This window comes from Drosophila teissieri, chromosome 2L (assembly GCF_016746235.2).
Source record: "Drosophila teissieri strain GT53w chromosome 2L, Prin_Dtei_1.1, whole genome shotgun sequence".
Lineage (NCBI taxonomy): Eukaryota > Metazoa > Arthropoda > Insecta > Diptera > Drosophilidae > Drosophila > Drosophila teissieri.
This window is the reverse complement of record NC_053029.1, coordinates 2,818,198-2,840,894: the sequence shown is the minus strand read 5'-3', so window position 1 is coordinate 2,840,894 and position 22,697 is coordinate 2,818,198. Positions and strand designations below refer to the sequence as shown.

The following is a 22,697-nucleotide window of genomic DNA, read 5'->3' as shown; positions in this document are numbered from 1 at the left end:
ATAAACGATACAGTGCCGCCATCTACATGTCAAATCTAAATTTTCATAGGCTGAAAATGAAACTTAGCAGAGAAAAGCTTTCTGCAGCAGCTTTTCAACCCCCACGCTCCCACTGAATGTCCTTGCTGGCAGCTTTGTGTGTCATTGAGGCACTTCCGCCCAGTACGCATGTACCGAAAAACAAATTGCGAACAGGTTCTGAAGGAGCTTTCCACTTTACATGTGCTTCCCAGTCAGATGTTTACCTCCCTTGGGAAAATCTGGAGAGAGAAATTTTCGAAAAACTAGAGATTTGCACGGATTCGAGAACATCCTTTTGAAGTTTTAAAAATGTAAAAATATTTATATAAAATTATTAACAGACATAGTATTATTATTAATTTATCACATATAAAATACGAAATTTATGAAAAACCCCAAATGATGATTATCCTCCGTTGGATATTAATATCGTAGGGGCTCATCCAGGTGCAGCTGGCCCAGACCCTTCCCCTCCGAGGTCTCCGCTGGCCAAAAGCTCCCCACGGTGGACATCACCCCACCCACCCGCTGGCCGAGAAGCCAAAATCGATGCCCCAACCGGTTCGCTCTCGCTTGGTGGCGAGTGGCCCAAGCTTTTCAGCGCTGCTCCTGGAGCGTGTGGGCCAAAACGCGAATGAACATCGACCGTGGAAGTTGACTGCTGAAGTACAAAGCGCTAGGCTGAAGGTGAATGGGAAAGAAAAATTCTAGAGCCTCATACAAAAAGTGGCAATGCCCATGGAAAATCCTACAAAAGTGTGCTGATAAAAAATTATGAAAATTTAACAGAATTGGTTGAAAGCAAAGCAAAGTGGTGAAAGTGTTTTCCTATTCGTTATATAAATGAAAAGGCCATCGAAAGCCCCGAATTGTATTGTGCGCGTGTGTATATGTGTGTGTGTGGGTGCGTGTATGCGACTGTGTGTGTGCGAGTGTTTAGCACGCGCTGACAAAAAGAAGGAGAACATTTTTTGTGTATCAGAATTTTTTGCAGCAAATGTCGAGAAAAAATGGCAGCTATGCAAGAAAATATGAATTGAAAATTCGAAAGTGCAAGGCGAAGATGAGAGAAGCGCTGAAAAATGGGCTATCATTGAAAGTGAAAACGCATGTGAGCCACTTGCGGGGATATTGATTTTTCCCACCCGACAATTGTGCTGCTGTTGGCCAGTCGAAAGCCAGGATTTAAATCTATATCAATGTGAATTCGGAAAATCGGAAAACAGTTCTTGAACGCCCCACAATTATACAATAAAAAATTCAAATTAAAAAGAGTTATTTGCCCATCAACTTGAAGTGTGTCTGAGTGCGAGAGAAAGAGGAAAGCTCTATTCAAGCCAAAAAGAGGCCCTGAAAAGGACGAAAGAAATGGCCCTAAGAAAATCTCTATCCTGAATTTGCTTTCTTCGAGGAAAAAGCGAATTTGCCAACCTCCCACTCTCCCACTCTCTCTCTCTCTCTATTCTTCGCTCTCTGCCCACTCACCAACACGCACACACATGCTCTTTTGGGCAAGGAGACACAACACACAGACACACACACACACACACAAAGCCAAATTCGCTCTATCAATATTTACGCACACCATTGTATTTTGATATTACGTATACGCTGCGTATACGTATCTCTCCCACCCTCTCACTCACTCACTCACACTCTCTCTGTATCTCTCTCTTCCCTTCTCTCTCTCCGCTGACATCCTTCGTACTGCAAAAATATGCAAATAAATATAAATAAAATCAATTAATTTCATTACAAATGACACAACAAAGTATACGAAATTCATGTGAGACTAGCGAGCCGCGGCCTCACTAGCCAAAGCCAGCCACAACCAAAAAAAAAACCAAAAACAAATAACAGGCAGCAGCAGGAGCAGGAGCAGCTCACACACACACACATCGACGAAGCGCCAGGACCCGCATCACCATATCCTTCCTGCCAAACAGTCGCCACTGCTGCCGCCCCCGCTCCCCGCTCCCCACGCAGGAGTCACACTTCGTTAAGCGCTGCTCAAAACCCATCATCCAACTAATAAAGCGAGCGATAAACAAGCGCATTAAGCACCGCAGCGACCGAGCTATTGACGCTAGTCTGGATCCCGATTGCTGATTGGAAAGGAGAAACATTGGCAGCATTTCTGACTAGGGGGTGAGTGCTGGTACTTGCAAGAACGTAGCACACTTTTTGGGGCAGCCCATCGGGTAAATAGAGAAAAATACATATCATTTGGCCAGTTAAAGATGAAGCTACTAGATAGGAATTGAAAATATAGGAAAAAGGATTACAATTCTTTTGTAAATATACCTTAGATTTTACTGGTCAACTGCTTCAACTCTAATTAGATTAATATTTAAGTAATCGAGTTAATGCCGCAGGAATTTGCTTTCTCTTAGATCCTAAAGCTCCGAAATATTTCAGGTTTATTAACTTGATTAATTGCCAGACTGCCAAATCCTCTGCCCCATGCCACACATCACTTATTCATCTTGTCCTTTCTTATCTACGTCTAATAAGAGGTAAACCTGATTTAGTCCTGCTCTTTGCTAATTAGCTTTGGACAGCCCCAAGTGGGGCAGGAATTTCTGAGGGGGGGACAGGCTATTAAGGGCATTGCCGAAGCTTGGCAATAAAAATGCTGCAGACAAGCTCGGCAATCCGCACATAATTGCCAATAATCAAGTTGGCCCGAACAGCCGCGTACTTTTGACCCTTTGTGGTCCTGCGAAAAAGGTAGAGCAATGCTTTTGTGTGAAATTCGAGAATATGAATGAATGAAATGTTCGCATGGGCAGTAATTTGGATTTTGAAAACATCGAGACGATTGTTCAATGAAAGCGAAAAGCATAATGATGTGGAAAATTGGTTTTTCCTCCGCCAGCCATTCTTCTGTCCTAAGGCAATGTCGTGCTCCATCGTCTAGCTTGGTTTTGCCTTCATGTTCATTTCCTTTTTTTTTTATTTCCTTTGCCATTTTCCGAGTTTTTATTTTGTTGCCTTCTCTGGGTTATGTGCGCAGTAAGGAGAGCACAAGCACACACAGAGAGAGAGAGAGAGCTGTGGGCATGTGTGGCTTTTCCGCTTTTCCGCTTTTTCTATCCTTCCGCTCCCAGAGTTCTCCACTCTCCGGCTCGCCAAAAAGTTTAACCGCTTCCCCCATTTGGGAGCTTCGCAAGCCTCCTGCCGATTCTCTACTCGATTCGCCCGTATTACGTGCGTGGGTTCCACAGATGTTGCCATAGATCCGAATCCAAATCCGAATCCGAATCCTAACCCGAATCGGATTGCGATTCTGATGCCGAGTGCCATTTGCGGAGCAGCTCGCTGTTGGGTTTGTTTGTGGACCCGGTAATGGGTAATGACTGCCTGTCCATCCATTCCATGCTAATTTGTTTTGACAGCTCGATTGTCAGACCGGTAGACCACTCTATATTTACTTGGGTTCTTGCTGGTACTGCGCGCAGTATCCTTTTACCCAGTTATCTTATCGCCAGGCGAACCCAGCGCTAATCGAAAATGCCCAGCCAATTGCTGATATCTGTGAACCCAGCTCCACTTTGTGTCACTGCAGTGCACCACCCAGCAAACCAGCAACACAGCTACCCACGCAGCCTTATCAGCTTTTTCTGCACCACCGCCCACAATTTATGAAATAGCAGCAGACAGCTGGCTATTTTTAGGGCCTTCGCCAAAGGTCAAAACCTAGCAATTATAACCAGGAAAGCACACATATCCTCCCTGATTGCAGCTCCGAACTGAGCTTTGCATTATTTAGTAGGGTCTTCGACACGAAAGTTCTGTTCATATTGAGTAAGTTCATCAAAACCGAATTCAGAAGGAGGTGTGTTAATTGAATTTTAGAATGTTTAGTTGAATCTTAAGAAGAATGAAACTAATGTTACGAAAACAGTTACTTATTATTGAGAGATTTCAGTGTTACTTCCTTTACTACCTCATTGCCTCATTTCATTTTCCATTATCTTCATGGTTATGACACTTTCGACAGTTACTGCAAATGTTTTCCCATCAATCGAGCCCTCAACAATGAACTCGCTGACCACTCGAGCTTTTTACAAGCCCTCAAAAGGAGTCGTAGTGCCAATAACAAACACTGGCAGCAGCTGTTTTGGCCCTAAATATAATTTCAACTTTCGACCCGACAAGAAGCCGCTTTAGACTGCGTAGTTTGTTATTTAGGTGCCACATCTTCGGGCCCAGACAAGTGGGCACCGCAAAGTAACCAGCACACCCATACGCCCCGTTGACCCGTGGGCAAAGGCATGAGAGTGGCACGAAAAGCTGGAAAAGCTGGCAGAATGACAAGAGTGTGGCAACTGCCGCATACAATATTTGTGACCTTCTTATGCCTTCCTGGAAATCGTAGCAGTTGCACATCTTGGTCCTATTAATGTAAAGGTGTTTTTCTTGCGGGTATTTTTTACCCTCCTGCCAGAGATTTTTTGGTGCATTAATAAAATATGAATAACAAAGTGCTCCACCTTTTGGGTGATTGCCATTTTCCGGGCAACTTTCGGGAGGTGCTTCTGATTGTTGCGTGCACATTTATTATGGATGAGACTTCCGCAGGACAGGAAGCTCCTGTTTATCCATTTTATTTATCTGCCACTGGGCTGCAGCGCAATTTGTTAGGGGATCACACGGAAGTCGTGACATCTTCTAGCTTTCCGCTTTTTGCTGCCACATTTCTCTTTTTTCCCTCCACCAACTCAAGATGTCATTTCCAGGCAGCTTCTGTGCCGCACAACTCGTCCTAGATGCATTTAAATTTATTGATTTCTCCGAAATTTTCCTTCTGGCCTCAAGTGGCCACAGAGGCGTGGTTCCCCATTTTATAAAGATAAAGTAAGACAAGTTGAAGGCTTTAAAAGTAGAACATTAGGTAGCTCAGTTGTCGAAAAATTATACAATATTATTAATTTATAATGAGCATATGAAGGGTATAAGATTAATGGGCTGTCTTCTTATCAATGATGCACTCTTAAATGTTTTACAGAGAAATTGTCCGTCTGAAGCTTAATCTTCGACCAAAACTCATTTAATAAAGCGATAAGAGGAAAAGAGAACAGCATTTGTTTATTATTCATTTGCAAAAATTTCGGAACATATACCATTAATTAAATTTGTGATAAGAGCATCTATATTTGTCTACCAGCAGTACTTTTCTTTAGTCACTTAAGTTAAACTGTCTGGTGTAGACATCAATTAATTTGGTGATGTGCCAAAATTAAATACAATAAATATTTGCATATATTGAAGCCATTAGTGAGAGAATATTCAGACCTGTGGTAGTTGAAATATGGCTGTCTATACGAAAACCATACTCATAATGCTGTTGGTTTCATGTGGTACGTCTCCTTAAATTTTATTTATTTTAAAGCTATTATTTTTCGGCCTAAAACTGAATTAAAACCCAAATTGTGTGCGCCTAGAAGGCAATTAACCCGCATAACTTCATATCGCACATTATTCATGCAAATTGTATTTGCAGCCCATCCACAAAATATAAACTTTATGTTGAGCAAACACACAGCGTTTGCATCTAAATTTTCCACGCGCCTGGCATCCACAACATTAGAATTTTAAGCATATTTATGGGGCCAAATAAACAAAGCTGCCTTCAGGCTTTTCATTTAAGCGGCTCTCCGAGTTTTCCCGAGTTTTCCGAGTTCTTTTTCCATTGGTGTGGGTGTGTGTGTGTGTGCTTTAGGGTATGGATGTCCTTTGACGTCATTTGCAAAGTAAACAAGAGAAAGGCGATAGAAGCAGCAGCGCTTTCCAGTCATTTTGACTCTAAATTGCTCCTACACCAGTACGCTTTTCTTTCTTTTTATTCTGGCTGAGAGGATAAGTGGTTTTGGTGACATATTAATTTATCTTTTGCTCAGGATGCTTTACGAAAACAATGAAAGGCAAACAAAAGGTGCAAAACAATGGATACCATTTAACATAAAATCAATTTGAAGTGGGAGTGAATCAAATTCTTATTCTGTGAAATATTCCACTTTTCATATTCCTTCGGTGGACATGTGTCGTTCAACTGCTGATGGATTCCCCAAATTGCAGGCAGAAATTGCCAATCAGCGCGACTTAAGTACTTTCATCTGGGGGAAACCCCAAAACCCAAACCCCAAAGGACTCGGGAGTCCCTTTTTGCAACAATGGCAGTTCAGGGTCAAAGGATGTCTGACAAAATTAAAAGAGGATCCGAGCACCCAACTCAAGCAGCCCTCCGCCGTCCACAATTAATACGGCTCAAAGTGGTTAAAGTAAACGAAATGAAGTAAAATGCGGAAAATTCAAGCCGAGCGACTGCGAAGCAGATGGAGAACAGAACCAGCAGCTCGGCGTTAATATTAATGAATTCAATTAAAGGAGAAAGAGGGCAAAATGGGGAAAGAACCGAGCGAAATCGAGACGGGGGATCTCAGCCATTCAAAGCGTTTGGCGTGGGTGCCATTGTAGAAACATATATATACTATATATATATATATGAGGATATGTGGGTGGTTGGGCGGCTTGGGGAGAGAGTGCGTGCCCTTGGCTGGCTAAGGATAAGCACTTTTACTTGCTGCGTTTGCCACTGCCACCCAAACAACACCCAACCATTCAACAGCCCATTTTAGATGACGCCGTCAGCGCATTTCTAGTGTTTCAAGGATGCGCGAGTGTAGGAGAACTTGCTAACGACTTTTGTGGGATTTCTTTGTGGCCACACTATAGTTTAGCGCTATTTTTAAAGCAGCGACAGCCTGGAAATTAAACAGCTACTCATTAAAACTAAAAATTGCGACTTTACAGCAACAACACAGCAATACAAAATGCCGCCAAATGCGAAATCGGAAACGGACGCCAAACCGGAAGCGGAACCAGCGCCAGCGTCCGAGCCGGCAGCGGAACTGGAGTCCGTGGACCAGAAGCTGCAAGAAACACATCACTCCAAATTCCGTGAGGTGGACAGGCAGGAGCAGGAGGTGCTCGCCGAGAAGGCGGCGGAGGCGGCCAGTCAAAGAATCGCACAGGTTGAATCAACAACACGTAGTGCAACCACAGAGGCTCAGGGTGAATTTTTAATTGTTTTAATGCATTTAGATAGCATATATATTTATATATTATATATTTTCTGTTTAGAATCCACCACCACCTCATTGCCGGTGATCAAAAAGATCGAGCATGTCGGCGAAGTGGTCACCGAGGTGATCGCGGAGCGCACGGGGCTGCCCACATGGGGCGTGGTGGCCATCATCATACTCGTGTTCCTGGTCGTCTTTGGTATAATCTTCTTCTGTGTGCGGAGATTCCTGAAGAAGCGAAGAACCAAAGATGGTAAGGGTAAGAAGGGTGTCGACATGAAGTCGGTACAGTTGTTGGGATCGGCGTACAAGGAGAAAGTAAGTGTCTGACGCGCCATCAAATCTTAGTAGTTATTGGGTTCTGGTATGTCATAGGTTCAGCCTGATATGGAGGAACTCACCGAAAATGCCGAGGAGGGCGACGAGGAGGACAAGCAGAGCGAACAGAAGCTGGGGCGCCTCAACTTCAAGGTAGGTCCCCCAATTCCCAATTCCCCAGCTCCCCCATTGCCAATTGCCCAGGACCCAAAACAACCACACAGCAGCCCCGAAAACTAATCCCCCAGCAAACGAAACTCAGCAAACTTAACTCAGATAGGTGGTTGCATAAGTTGATGTACTAGACATGGAAAACACACCCACAGAGAGGAGAATACAAACTCAATGAATACTGTAACAACTTCCTTTATAATGTTTCATGTACACTGAACCAAATGACATGCACCTCAAAATTGCGTTTCCACTGGGTTTTATTCTTGCAAAGTAAATTTGATTTTGAAAATACCTTTCCCAACTAGTTTCAATATCAGAAAGCCTAAATTCTGTTTAGCGGGGAATCTTTCCTTGTGTGAAACCCACATAATTAGAACTAGCCACCACATTCACATATAAAACAGAAATCTACTTTTACCACTGTACTAATATAGTATTTTCCATTGTCTCTTTTTGGCCGAAAACCAAAACCCCTGTTGTTGCCGCCTTTCGAATCTCTCTCTCTTTTAGCTGGAATACGATTTCAACTCGAACAGTTTGGCCGTGACGGTGATCCAAGCTGAGGAGCTTCCCGCCCTGGACATGGGCGGCACCTCGGATCCCTATGTCAAGGTGTACTTGCTGCCCGACAAGAAGAAGAAGTTCGAGACCAAGGTGCACCGCAAGACCCTGAGTCCGGTCTTCAACGAGACGTTCACCTTCAAGGTGAGAGTGGCACCAGAACGAAGGATATTTTAAACACCTACTCAAATATGTATGATTACAGAGTTTGCCGTACGCCGATGCCATGAACAAGACGCTAGTGTTTGCCATATTCGACTTCGATCGCTTCTCGAAGCACGACCAGATCGGCGAGGTGAAGGTGCCACTGTGCACCATCGACCTGGCGCAGACGATCGAGGAGTGGCGCGACCTGGTCAGCGTTGAAGGAGAGGGCGGACAGGTATGTAGAGCTGGGCCGGGTTCCATCGCGGGGTCACCAGTATACGTACTATCCAAGCTATCCGTAACTCTCTCTCTGTCTATGTATACAACTCGATGTGCCTCTAAGTGTGTTTATTATCCAACTCAAGAACTCAAGAACATCAGTTGAGATCTGTCTCTTATGATTCTTATGATTCTTATGATTCGAACCTTACGATTTACCACCTTATGATTTCTTATGCGTTCGTTAGTAATGCCCTGAGTTTTGGAGCCAAAGGCAAGCCAACACTGAAATCGTGTGATATTTGTTGACTTCTGTTCTGTAATCTCGAACACCTACTTATAGTACGATGATTGTGTTTTGTGTGTATTTTGCATTCGAACTTCAGCCACGACCAACAAAAAAAAAATGAAAGAAAATATGAAAATACAGCAGAAAGCAATCCAAGCATTTTCGACACCCACCGATATTTGTTTTTTAAGTCAACGAACCCACCCCCCCAAAAAACCCTCGAAGTACTTTTAAGGGCAAAGGGAACAAAGACAATTACAGTGAAAACTTTCCAAAACAGATACAATATCAACAAAACATTGAAAACTTCGTGGAACAGACAAGCAAAAGTTGTTCGAGTCTCTAACGAAACTTTTTACACACCCAGTTCAAAATGCAAATATAAATAAATCAAAGAAATTATCTTTCCATTTAAATAAGCAATACTCAACAAGAAAACCAACAGCCAGCTGGTGGGAAAATCAAATGGCATCAGAGTCTTTGATTTTTCCCCACGAAGCTTTGACAGTTTTTTAATTTTCTTTGAAAACCCTCAACCGACACCAACAACTATTACAAAAAAAAAATAAAACTCTAAATTTCTCTTTCTCCAATTCCCCCCTCTGAAACAAACCAAAAAATTGATTTCGAAACATATAAACTCTTGTTTTCTTGAACTTTTGTAGAAGGTAAATACAAAAACATGCTTTCAATTATTACTTAAACCAATTAAAAACCCCAAAACCCCAAAAACAAAACCAAAACCGAGAACTCTTTAACACATTTGCATACATTTGCGATTTGAGTTTATGATTTTCCCTCTATATAACCTGTGAACTGTCGCTCTTGTACACAAAAGCCGTCTACAACGATTATAATAAGCAATGCATCTAACCAACTAACACAACTAACCAATCGAATCTTCAATACCTATTTTCCCACGATAATCAATCAATAATTGGTCTTGAGCGATTGTTCTGTGACTTTTCTCTGTCTCTACTATATTTCCTTTTATATATCCAATACTATCCAATATACTGTTGCGTCTGCATACTTTCTCGCATCATTAATATTGTAGTTGAATTTTTGTATTAATATAAGCGATTTATCTATGTTTGGGCTGTCTTGTTTGCAACCGAGTAATCAAAATGACAAATGTTTTCACATTTCCATATGCAAATGATCACACTGCAATATTAATTTGTTGAGAAAACCTGTGGCATAAGAAGAAAGCTAAAGTAAATCAGCATGGTTGACTGACTTTCCCTCCCCCATACAAATTAACTTCAAACCCTCTCCATTTCTCCCAAAACTTCGAGCCCAACTTCGGGCCAATTATCCTTTGCCATTTACTGACCATGCTGATCGAATTGTTTAGTTTGCTGAATCTTTTCCCCCAAAACAACACTACTCACAACTACTACACGATTTTTGTTTGCACTTGGATTGGAACAATTGAACGTCGAAAATACTGAAAACTTTTGCATATCTTTCTTACAGTAGTAATCAACTTTTGCACCCCAGTTACTTGCATAAAGTCTGTCAAACTTTTACTATCCAAAACATACCCGAAACACACGCTCTCTTTTTCTCTATTAAACTCACTAGCTCACTAACACACAGACACACACACACACTAAAACGCACAGAAGAAATTCTCTGAAGTAACAAATGATAAGCTATATAAATAAATTAAAATGTTGTAAAATATTTGCATTGATTACATTGAATTGGTCAGATGATGGAATGAATGCTCTAAAAATGTCTCACACAGATACACGCAAACACACACAAAGCCATGTACAAATACTCACACACAATTCAACAAACACGCACACAGATACAAGATACAAGATACAAATACACAATTTCAGAGATGGAAAACAGCTTTAATTTTTCGCCTGTGAATGCCAGAAAAGAAATGGTATTGTCTGATCAAATGTTTTCGGGAAGCCGAAAGTTGAAGGCATTTGCTGGATTTCAATGAGATATTTTCACAAAAAAAGATTTCCGATTGAAGATCCATGAACGCATAATACAAGGATGTGCTTAGCTATTATGTTTTGTTTTTATTTCACTGATATTATTATTTATTTTCTAATATTTAGGTGTCCTTGCGAGAAGTCAACATCTAAGCCAATGTAAATCCAGCGAATGTTTAGGCCTGGCCCAATACCATTATGCCAAGAAAATAGGCATAAGCTTTATTACCAGATAATAATAATACTGTAACTGTAACTTTTCCTACTATGAATATTACAAAACTTACTTACAGTTAGTCTAGAAACACTGCAAATATACCATTCTGAACAATTTTTACTCTACTGCATGCCTTTCCTTTTGCTTACGACTTTATACCGATATATAAACTCACACTAAGTATTAGAAATCCACACGAAAACATTGAACACGGACATGCGACCATTGATTGGTTACATAACTATACGAAATTTGCAAAAACCACATTGAAACTTATCAAAATTCTACTGGAAATGGAATTCAATGATTTTTAATACGCTCTTCATTTTTCTCTTTAATTATTTTTAAACGTATCGCTAAAACAAAAAAAAAATCAAACAAACCAAAAACAAATTCAAATCTGTAATCACAAAATTCGAAAACTCGACATTTCCAAACTGTACTCGAAATTTTTGACTCATGCCATGGGGAAATCAATCCGAAACCTGAAACATGCCCAAAAAACCATGTAAGTATACGATCGAAGGAACGAAGATTCATAATTATCGTTATTTGCTTTGGTTGTTGTCGTCATAAATGTGTTCAAAAGTTCTGTTCGTTGTGTTTGTGTTCCAATTCTGTTCGAGCTGCCAAATTAAACGTATAATCAAATCCAATCCAATCGAATCCAATCGAATCCAAATCGAGAGCCAATCCATTGGAGCAGTTGAAGAACGAATATTCCATATTCCATATTCTATATTGTATACGTAAAAACGCTTATTTAAGTCTTAACTTTTGTGTTTAGCTCTCTGTCGCTGTCTCGCCCGATGTGTGTGTACTGTACTTATGTTTTGAGTTGCATAACTTGATTGTGTACTGTAATGTGTAAGCAGAGCTTCGATGACAGTCAAATACAAAAAAAACAATGCTCAATACTTTTGTTTTCCAATTTCGATATTTCGTTCGATTACCTTTACTTTCGGTTACGATTTATGGACATTTTTGTTACCATGAGACATTCACCAAACATTTAACAAAGAATATTTCGAAAGGCACCCAAAATCACAAACGATAACTGAACTTGAATCGAATTCAGAGAATCAAAATATTTAAGTCCCTAGAAAGTGGCGGTAAGTGACTCCGATTTAAAAAACTCTATAAATTCTCTATAACGCTCGCTCGCTCGCTCTCTGTCTCTGTCTCGCTCGCTCGCTCTCTGTCTCTGTCTTGAAACTAATTTTTTAACTAATCCAAATAATCCAAAATAACACACAACCACACCACCCATAGCTAAGCATTTATAGTTCAACAAATACAGTTTCGTTTTCCCGGGTTAGTTTGGCCCTTGGAGAAGTGATCGAATCGAGGAATTGGCATCGCATTGGTTTGTGTTATAAGTTACAACTTATCTTACCCAGAAATCGAAGTAAAATCTATATAAAACCCAACACTGCAAGCGGTTCGAACCAGCCTAGGGACCTATATGTGTTATAAGTATTAGCTAGATAGATTTTTCATTTGTAATATATATACTAATATAATTATCATGTACATTTTTAACTTCTTATTCATTTCGATGTTCCTCCAAAAACGAGTCCTATACTAGAGCTAGTCTCTGAAATGTACATACAAATCGGCTCAACTCTGCTTGATTTCAACTTCTTATCTCTCTGTCTCTGTACTTTTCAATTCTCAGTAGTTTCTAAGGACATTTTTGAAAAACAAACCAACATATTTTTGCATTTTGTGCAGTCGGTTTTGAGCTGGGTGTTTTCATATAAAAAAACAAACATGAAGTCAAAGAAAATAGAACATATTAGCTAACATACTGCTCAGAAGTGAAACTGAACTGTAAGTTTTGGTAAAGTTATCAATAATAAACGGAGAAGACACAAAAGCCCCTGATAAACCAAAACCAAAACCAAAAAAACACTTGAACAATATCAACGAGTTTACTTTCAGTTGAGTACTTTGCATTGGTTTCTTTAGTTTTTCGTTGGATATACTCTACTCCCTGATAAACATGTCAATAGGTATATATACATACTATATACTTACACTGAACAAAATCGAAGCTCTAAGACGTGTGCAGTAAATGTTTGATGTTCTTATTTGTGGCGTTTTCGTTTTATGTCAATTAAATAAAATATAACAAAGAACTAAAGTTCTCGTAAAAATACCGTACTGTTCACCCCAACCCGAAAAAAACCCATTAACTTGAATTTATTCCGAGTGTATTTGATTTCTCCCACTATCCACGTGTATAATCGAATATTCTTGGTTATCATATATACTTGTTACTTTGCAACCGTATATCTCGATTAAAGCTTAGTTCGTCGTTTGTTTAACCGATATATAACTTTGGGTGGCTAAAAACTAAATAACTAAGTGAAAGCTCCTTCTTAATTTCTTATTATGTGTCTCACATCCTTGGCACCATTATCAAAAAGTATTAAAACTGAGTTTAATTTAATGGGTAGCTAATTTAAAGTCATTACTGTGCCAAAAGGATGCGGCCATATATATTGCAGCAGTATTTATAATAATGCAAAACTCGGGCAACCCATACCTTATATAAATATTAGCCCCTATATACTTTGAAATGGATATGTATATGTAATTGTACCAATAGCGTCTGTGTGACATGTTGTTTTTGATGCAAGACCACTGAATCTCGCACGATCGAAACTGACCACTAACCCATTTCCGTAAACTCTTCTCCGGATCTCGTCACACAGGAAAAGCTGGGAGACATCTGCTTCTCGCTGCGCTACGTGCCGACCGCCGGAAAGCTAACCGTCGTCATCCTGGAGGCCAAGAACCTGAAGAAGATGGACGTGGGCGGACTGTCTGGTAATGTGGCGTTATACCGAATCGTGGGCGGGACCGATCGTGGCCCTAAGTCGATTTTGTTGTTGGGTCTGCGGCGGTCCTGTTCGCGACTTTGTTGCTTTCTGTGTTTGTAATTTTAGCTATAGCTAGGTGTGTGACGTACGTTGTTCCTTTTTATTTTCGGTTTTGTGGCATACTTTTACTTTCATTTACAAAATATATATATATATAAATTATACTCGTACTAACTTCTTCAGACGTGGCAACAAAGAACAACAAAAAATCGAAATCAATGAGCAAAGAGATACTACTTTTATTCCAACTAATTTTTGTCAACTACTTTTCTACTACTATCAATTAGCGCCAAACTTATCAACTTGCATTTCTTACCGTATTTAGCCCAATTCGCGTACGCTAAAATATCAATTAATTCATTAATCAGTGGATATATTTGTGGTGCGGCAGCGTTTCCATCCCGAAATATTCGCACAGTTTTTTCCTCTGCCTGGCAAAACCAAAATAGAAAACCAAATTCGACTTTAAGCTCTATGCCGAACAATCAAAATGGCCGAAAATCGCTTGCTTAGCTTCACTTTTGCATGTAATCTGTACAATTTTTTTTCGTAACTTAAACACTCGACATCATTTCGGGTCTCTGATGCCAGATGCTGAATCAAAAGCGTTGCCGCCGAATATATCCAAAACAATTTAAAGTTCTTCTAGGCTTTTACAAACAACAGAACATTTTCCAGTATGTTTTTTAAAATGCTCCAACAATAATCGGTTACAAGTAATTCGTGTAACGAAACGGATGAGTTTTTCATATAAATTATAATTTGAAGCAATGCCTTGAGTTTAACAGGTTGCTGAGTTCCAAAATGTTCAACTATGGTACAATCAGTGATTGATGTCAACTTTAAATGATTTTCAAAAAGTCAGCAAGCCAAAGTCAAAAATTACACTTTCAGTTGTGTGCCAAAAATCTGCGAGAATTTGAAAACAATTCAAAAAGTTTTAGAAAGTGCGAAGTGTTATCCCATTCACTGCATACTTTTATGTACTTTTTAGTGTGGTTTCAAATTTTTGGATATTTTTGTGGCGCCCAACGTATTTTATTAATATGTATTGACGTTTTTATTTGATTAAACATTTACACTTTGGCCTGTTTCTTGTTTTCTCGTTGGACTTTTCATTTGTTTTTGTGTTTGCAAAGTAAAAATTGATCTACTCTATATATAAACAAGTACATAATTATTCAATGTTTTTTGGTGTACATTACTTATATGTGTGTAAAGCAAAAGAAACCAAAAAAAAAAAAAAAATCAAATATGATGTGTTAATCAGATTATTGTGGAAATTTTACTTTGTTATAAAAACGAAAATGTTTTCTTTTTCTTTCTTTCAATTCTTTCCAATATTATAGATCCATATGTGAAAATTGCAATCATGCAAAATGGCAAACGTTTGAAAAAGAAGAAGACAAGTATCAAAAAATGCACCCTCAACCCTTACTATAATGAGTCGTTCTCATTTGAAGTACCATTTGAACAAATACAAGTATGCGAGAATGTATTATACTATCCTATAAAATACCACAACTACTACTACTCTACTACTATACTACTACTGCCTACTGCCTATACAAACTACCTACTACTACTACTACTATTACTGTTACTACTGTTACTGTCCTCTTCTGAACTATCTACCAAAGAAACCAAACTAAACCGAGTTTTGAGTACCCAACCTCCCTCTAAACACACACTAGCCTACTTACGTGCAATCGTTGTTGTTAATTATACTACATATATACCGTATATATATATATATATCCATATATTGAATACTTGTATTCCAAAACAAGCGACAACAACACCAAACTCTGAACCAAACAACCGAACACTCTTAGAGACCAATCTTCGTATTACCCATAAAGATATCTAAACTTTCCCCAAAAAACTAACTTAACCAATCTTTGTGTTCTATAAGACCTATCAAAAACCCTACAAAAAAAAAAACAAAAAAAGTATTCAATGTTAAATGTTGTAATTTTAACCAAAATTTGTTCGAGCTTCTTTTATGTTTGATAATCCCTGATTTACTATTGTAAATATTCAAAATGGAAACTGAAAGCCCAACAAATTTAGCCAAATCTTTTAGTTTGTTGCCTTTGTTTGTGTAGTCTTTGAGAAATTGTTGTGGAATCTGATTTCTGTTCTGAACTTGAGTTTTAACCAGCCTCGATGTGTGCTTAGCCCAGCTGATTTGGTTTATGTTTTAGTTGTTAAATGTGTAATGATCGATTTGAAGACAATCTGGCAAGAGGAAAAGCAATGACAATCAGGCATGCCTAGTGGCTTAGGAATCCGTAAACTCTGGCAATCTAGTTGCCCCAAAACCACACACCGTCTTAGACGACCTTTTGAATGGAGAGCAAGCCGTAGTGTGCCCGCTTCGCTCGCAACCGAGCAAAAAGCAACCAAGCAGAAAAGCATAAGCATAAAGCATTAAGCATTAGCATCCAAGCAGTCGAGCAGAAAAGCATAAATGCAGTAATGCAAAAAGCAATTAAGCAGCCAAGCACGAGCCTTCCACACACACTACGCTCACTCCAGAGAACTACAGTGAATACAACCTAATACAAATTCGAATACCAACTTAAACTACTCTTTCCATAATACAAACTATCGCAAACTCCAATACCAGCGGCGTCAATAATGCACCACGCAGCAACCAAATCGCAGTGGGTACATTATTTTGACACTGTCTTCTGATTTGAATATCGAATACCAATCGCACCACAACAGCTACAGTACAAATACAGTTTACACAGTATAAATACCCAATATAAATGCCAACACAGAGAAGTATAGCGTATCACCATGAATACCAATCATACCAATCAAACCAACATATAGTCAAGCGATCTGGAAACTGGGAGAACTCCGTTACGGTTACCACTACGGTTACGGTTACGTGTGCTAGTCAAAGAGTTAGCCCCTGTCTATAAGTAGGACCCCCAAGCCATGACCAATTACCAAAGAACGACAAATGGGATTGAATATTATACATTTTCGTTTACACGTATTTAATGAACATTTTTCTTTTTGCCACAGCTTAAGTGTCTGCTATCAAGTATCGAGAAAAGTAATTTGTTCATTAGTCCCCGAGGTTAAAAAGGTGGCGAGATATATATATTCTCGTCCCAACATGAATCCGAATCTGCCGACATCTTCATATGCTTCTCACCTTACGCAAATCAAAAGCTTTTAGGAAGTTCTTGAGTTTGTTTACCCACTCTTATTATTTTAAGCTACTCATTCTTAGCCTTAGACATTTGCATGATCTGCTTGTTAACTCACAACCAAAAAATATGAACACCATAAGGGAATACTACTCCACAGCAAGCATATTCCTTTTTTGAAAGGAGCTTTTTGTAATGCTTGAACGCCCTTAGATGTTTAACCATAAATGAAAAATGAAAAAATGAATATACCACAACCAAAGTGCTTGTGCAAACTGGAAGTATTCCAACCGACGATCTCCACGATTAAACCTAGCCTGCACTTTACTCGTATCTAATATACAGCACTCAAAAGCCGATAATACTCCACGTAGTGCCGAAAACCTCTGTCTATAACCTGCTTCCCAGTACAGCATTCGTAGTTACAGTGTCTGCCTGTTAGCGAACAACAGTTCCCACTTCAATTCCCAAAAAAACAACTTGAAACCCAAAAACAGAACACGTATATCGATATACCGAATACCGAAAAAGTTCTTCAACTCAAAAGCGAAGCCCCCTCCCGTTCAAAAGAGATATAGACCGAATTGAAAGTACCTGCACCCAGAATACCCCTACTAATGCCGGTACTTTCCTTGAACCATCTTTCCCCCCCAATCGCGAACAGAAAATCTGTCTCGTTGTGACCGTCGTGGACTACGATCGTATTGGAACCTCCGAACCCATCGGCCGCTGCATACTTGGCTGCATGGGCACCGGAACCGAGCTGCGTCACTGGTCGGACATGTTGGCCTCGCCCCGCCGGCCCATCGCCCAGTGGCACACCCTCAAGGATCCCGAGGAGACCGACGAGATCCTGAAGAACATGAAGTAAGGCGGCGCCATGGATAACCAATGCAGGTGAGTGCACACCTGGGGCACGAGAAGCGTCGCTCCGCAAAAGAAAATATTGATATCAAACAGAAATGAGCTAGGTGTCTGAAAGTATGCAATAATAAATTAAGTGGGTGGCCCTCTCACTGCATACTTTCAGACACCTTTAATGGCGATTTCTAACCACTGAAGTTTAAGAACTAACCTCTCCACTTGATCTCATCGTTGGCAGACTTGCAGCACATCTATCAAACGTATAAAAGTAACCAAAGAACACTTACGCGAACCGTCAGACATTGAAATCGAATGCATCATCATCAGCTACAAATGATCCTCCTCACCCGAAACGACAAGCAACAATCAGCGAAATATCGTAGTTAATGCAAAAATTGTTCATCTATGCAGTTATCTCAACATAAACATACTGGAACACACAAAATGCCGATTAAGTAATACCATAGGTGTCTAAGTTATATCTCATTGGTTGAACAGCAAAGCGAAGTGAAAGCTATGAAATCCTATATAGAAAGCAATGTGTCCCTTTCACTGGCCGGAATCCGAAAAAGTTCGATCGATTTTACATATAATCACACATGAATTCATCTATGAATTTGTTGTTGTCCCTGATTGAGATTTTCCAAGCTATGAAAATTACGAGTATGTTCTATTTAAATGCAAAAACTCTATATACTCAAACTATTTAACGGACGAACGAGAGCGTATGATTTTTAAATGTTAAGTTTACTTTCGTTTTTAAATTAGTGCAATGATTAAAGGGATCTTTCCGGTTTTAAATTGGTTTTTCAATCGTTGAAGGATTACTAGTGAATAATATTACTGACTAATGCATACGAGTATATAAAGAAAACAAGAACGTAAAGGCAACTTAAACTGTTATGTAAATTATTTATTATGTTTAAATTATTGAGCATTACGTACTTAACTGTGTAAGTATTAATCTATGTGTGTTTAAAAGAAATGGACATGGCAGACATATTAGCAGGAGGACGGAAGGGAGATCATAAAATATATATTATATATAAATATTATGTATAACGACCTAACAGAATCAGACGAATAAGTAGAAGGGAAACCAAAAACAAACCGAAAACCAAAAGCAAATAACAAAAGTTAAACTTTGAAGCGTGATTTCAACGGAATATATCATCAGTTTAAACTTAAAGAAAATATCGAACATTTTGCACAATGGATCAGATTGGAATATTCTTTTTTAATTCAAACACTTTGGTTTGCAATAACTTTGTAGAAATATGGCTCAGTTTGGGAAAGGTTTCCATTTTCGATAAGTTTTTCCTTTTGTTAGCTTTAAATTTGCGTTCCAGTTTAAACTATTAGTTCGGTAGCTTCTTCTTCTCGAATATTAAGGTTTCTACAACTATCTATGAGTCGTTTTACTCGTTTCCGACTTTAACACATTCCCTAATTTAGAAATCATATTAGGACCTAATGAAAATATACATACTAACTAAATGATTATGGCAAAAATGTTAAAACAGAAAAAGAAATATTAAGAACAATAATAGTTATTACTATTTATATTATATTCAAGTATATGACATCTAAACAATATACATTTATATAAACTTGTGCTCCTGCTGCACAAGCCTACTAAGAATTTGGGATTTTTAATATGGAAAAGCGGCGGCAGCAAAACTTCTACCTACCTAAAACACAAACTAGCTAATTAAGCTAACAAAAATGTAATCCGATATTGAAATCGATATTCGAATTCGAAATCAAAGTCGAGACAGTGGAGGATTAACAGTGAGCCATGATTTTCTGATTTTTTCCATATTGAAAGTAAATGAAATTCAACTAATACATTAGATGTTTTTGTCCTGTAAATGGTATATTATAATGATAATGATAAAGATAAAGCGTAGTTAGGGATCTGTGTATCCCCTGTACACCCACTTACACAGTTGTAGTTATGTTCACTGAAGCAAGAGAAATGCGTAGGAGTACACAAAGAACAAAGAATGCAAAGAACTTACAAATCGAGAAAATACCAAAAATATTTATGTAATATAATTCATCTAAATTTAACAAATCGAAGTGGACGCCAGGAAGAACAAGTTATGCAACTTATTACGAGTATTGTTCAATAAAAATAAATAACTTTGCTTTTCCAAATAATTACTGTAAATTATCTCAAGCCCAAAAACAGCTAAATAAGACACAGATACAAAACACACACACACATATGTATTATGTATTAAACAAATGGTAAATTACTAACAAAAATCGAAGCCTAACCACAACAGCAACAAAATGAAACAAACAAGACAACAAACTATATATACTTGCATATTAAACAAATTATATGAAATTATATAAAATGATGTTGATTATTGATTTAAATTAAAACTGAGAAAGTGAATAAAACAAATTATATATACACCTATATATAAATATTAAACAAAACAGAAGCAAAACTTTCATTTGTGTTTTCCTTTTAGTTGGTATACGCATACATACGAACACAGTGCTACTGAGCGAAACGAAGTGCTAGTGTTAGCCCAAAACGACATGTACATACACACCCACACAACAACATATACCACACATGAGAACACCCACACTGAAACACCCACGAACTGACCAAAAAGCAAGTCGAACGAACACATGAATGTACTATATTATATTATATTAAATATTGTATTATTTTCGAAAACGTTCTCAAAGCAAGCAGAATGCAACGCATAGCCCATCACGAAAGCACAAATCAGTAGAGGAAGGAAGTTAAAGTAAATAAGATACTAAAATAGGCCAGAGATAAATAAAACGATAAATAAAAAGGAAAAACAATATAAGTAGCAGTCCATGTACTTTTATTTTCTAGATATGTATGTATGTAATTTATATTCGAGGTAAATCAGGCATTATGCATTTAGCAACCAGACAAGAGCATAAAACCGCATCTAGGATTCACCATCGATCACAGATCAAAGGATCAGGATTGATCATCCTACACTTCACCATAGCTACAGCCCCGATTCCACTGGGGAAAATCCGAGTATAGGGGAATCCCCCTCCAATGTCAGCCAGTGCATTTATTTTGGTCAAAGGGAGCACGAGGCAGCACTTCGAGGAATCGGGATAGTATACATATAGAGCGCACCTGAGGGAACGATCACGATCAGGATCACGATCGAGTAGAGTAAAGTATAAGTACAGATGAGTAACGACAAATACAAGATATAGAAATATGCGTTATAGGTTGAACAGACCCAAGATATAGGACAATGTTTGATGTTGATATGAGTTAATCTGGCCACCTAGCGTGCGCATTATATGCATAGATACGAACATACATACATAGTGCAGGAGATAGGCCCTCCCATAGGATCATTTTATATACCCAGGGTTCCGGGGGAGGGCAGCCACATTATACATAACCATCGACAGCACCGCATAGTATGAACACAGCATACGGCATATACAACATGCATGCATACATAAGTATCCACATAACCGAGCGATATGCATACATATACATACATACACCAGGACATAAGGTCCACAAGTACTTTTCCCAGGAGCTATCCATCCTTCGGTTCAGATCCAGACACTATATACCTACATATATGCGTACATATATGCGTACATATACATATACTACCTACACGTACAGAAACTCATCCAGCACTTACACTCGCGGATATCATTTTATGACTCTTTCCGGAGTTTTGTTGTTTACGATAAACTGTTTATAGCTGTTTTTGAATTTTAAATAAATTATATTTACTATATGGCAAAACAAAGAATAACACTAAAGCAAACCCATATATGATAGTAATATGTATATGTTTTAAATGCTATTACCAAAACGAATCTTAAATTGAGGCTCTGCAAGCAGAGAGTTGCAAGCTAAAGAAGAATATTACTGAATAAACTGCATATATATATACACACTAATGTGCAACTGTATTGCAAGACAAGCATAGCATTTTATTTCCGAGGCAAAAGAATTTAACAAAACACACAGACACACACACCCACACTCCCACACACTTCGGTGAACTCTGACACCTGTGGACGGTGGGCGGCAATCGCAGGTGCGCCCAAGGGCCCCCAGATTCCGCCACAACCGTACTAACCCCCAACAAAAGAACAAACCCCAAGACAACAGCCACAGATAGAAGATCTATGTAAAACACTAGCGATGTGAACGACACAGAGGAATGTTTATAAACAATAAACAAATGTTTGAAAACTAACAGCGTGACTTTATTTCAATGCTCAAGCTCGGACCTTATCGCCTTTAACAAAATAAACAACTGAGCTAACAACAATTGGCTAAATAGCAATAGTTCCATTTGCTTTATACATTTATTCAGACTTTTCAGATGTGATTTTAAAAAGATCTGTGGAAGCATCAGTGCAGATGCTAGGTTATTATTTAATTTATGTATTGTTGCTGTTCTAAAATAATAGCTGCATCAATGGAGCAAATTGAGTTTTCTTTTGAAATATTCTAAATATTCTGGAACTAAATAAAGCACCTATTTTCTTTACCGCGCATGTAATAAGTTCCTTATCTCGCGCACATTAAGCTGCCACTTTCGTATTTTCCCAAAACCGGAAATTTCTTATCCGCAATTGAGCTACAAAGTCAGTTTAGTTTGGAAATTCCACTGCGGATGTTGAATATTTTCGAAAATGCGAAACTAATCGAAGCATTCGATACGCTTGCGAAACTTTATCGATAGCAGCGATTACTTTTGGCGCGACCACAATAGAACTGTGCTTT

At 38.7% G+C, this 22,697-nt stretch overlaps 1 protein-coding gene across 7 annotated transcripts; it reads left to right on the top strand.

The window, feature by feature from the left end:
- The first annotated feature begins 656 nt into the window (after positions 1-656).
- LOC122612789 (synaptotagmin 1) lies at positions 657-22,164 on the top strand. 7 transcript variants are annotated; one of them, XM_043786667.1, is made up of 11 exons: positions 657-708; positions 1,794-2,169; positions 6,838-7,098; positions 7,168-7,427; positions 7,491-7,580; positions 8,112-8,306; positions 8,368-8,544; positions 13,722-13,830; positions 15,233-15,366; positions 17,718-17,950; positions 18,156-22,164. In XM_043786667.1, exons 3-10 carry the CDS (start codon positions 6,858-6,860, stop codon positions 17,922-17,924), a joined length of 1,413 nt encoding a protein of 470 aa, XP_043642602.1. In that variant the 5' UTR covers positions 657-708; positions 1,794-2,169; positions 6,838-6,857; the 3' UTR covers positions 17,925-17,950; positions 18,156-22,164. The 7 variants fall into 7 exon arrangements, with proteins under 7 accessions (XP_043642602.1, XP_043642588.1, XP_043642595.1 ...); XM_043786653.1 differs by having other exon boundaries at positions 13,716-13,830; XM_043786660.1 differs by having other exon boundaries at positions 7,485-7,580.
- The last annotated feature ends 533 nt before the right edge of the window (positions 22,165-22,697 follow it).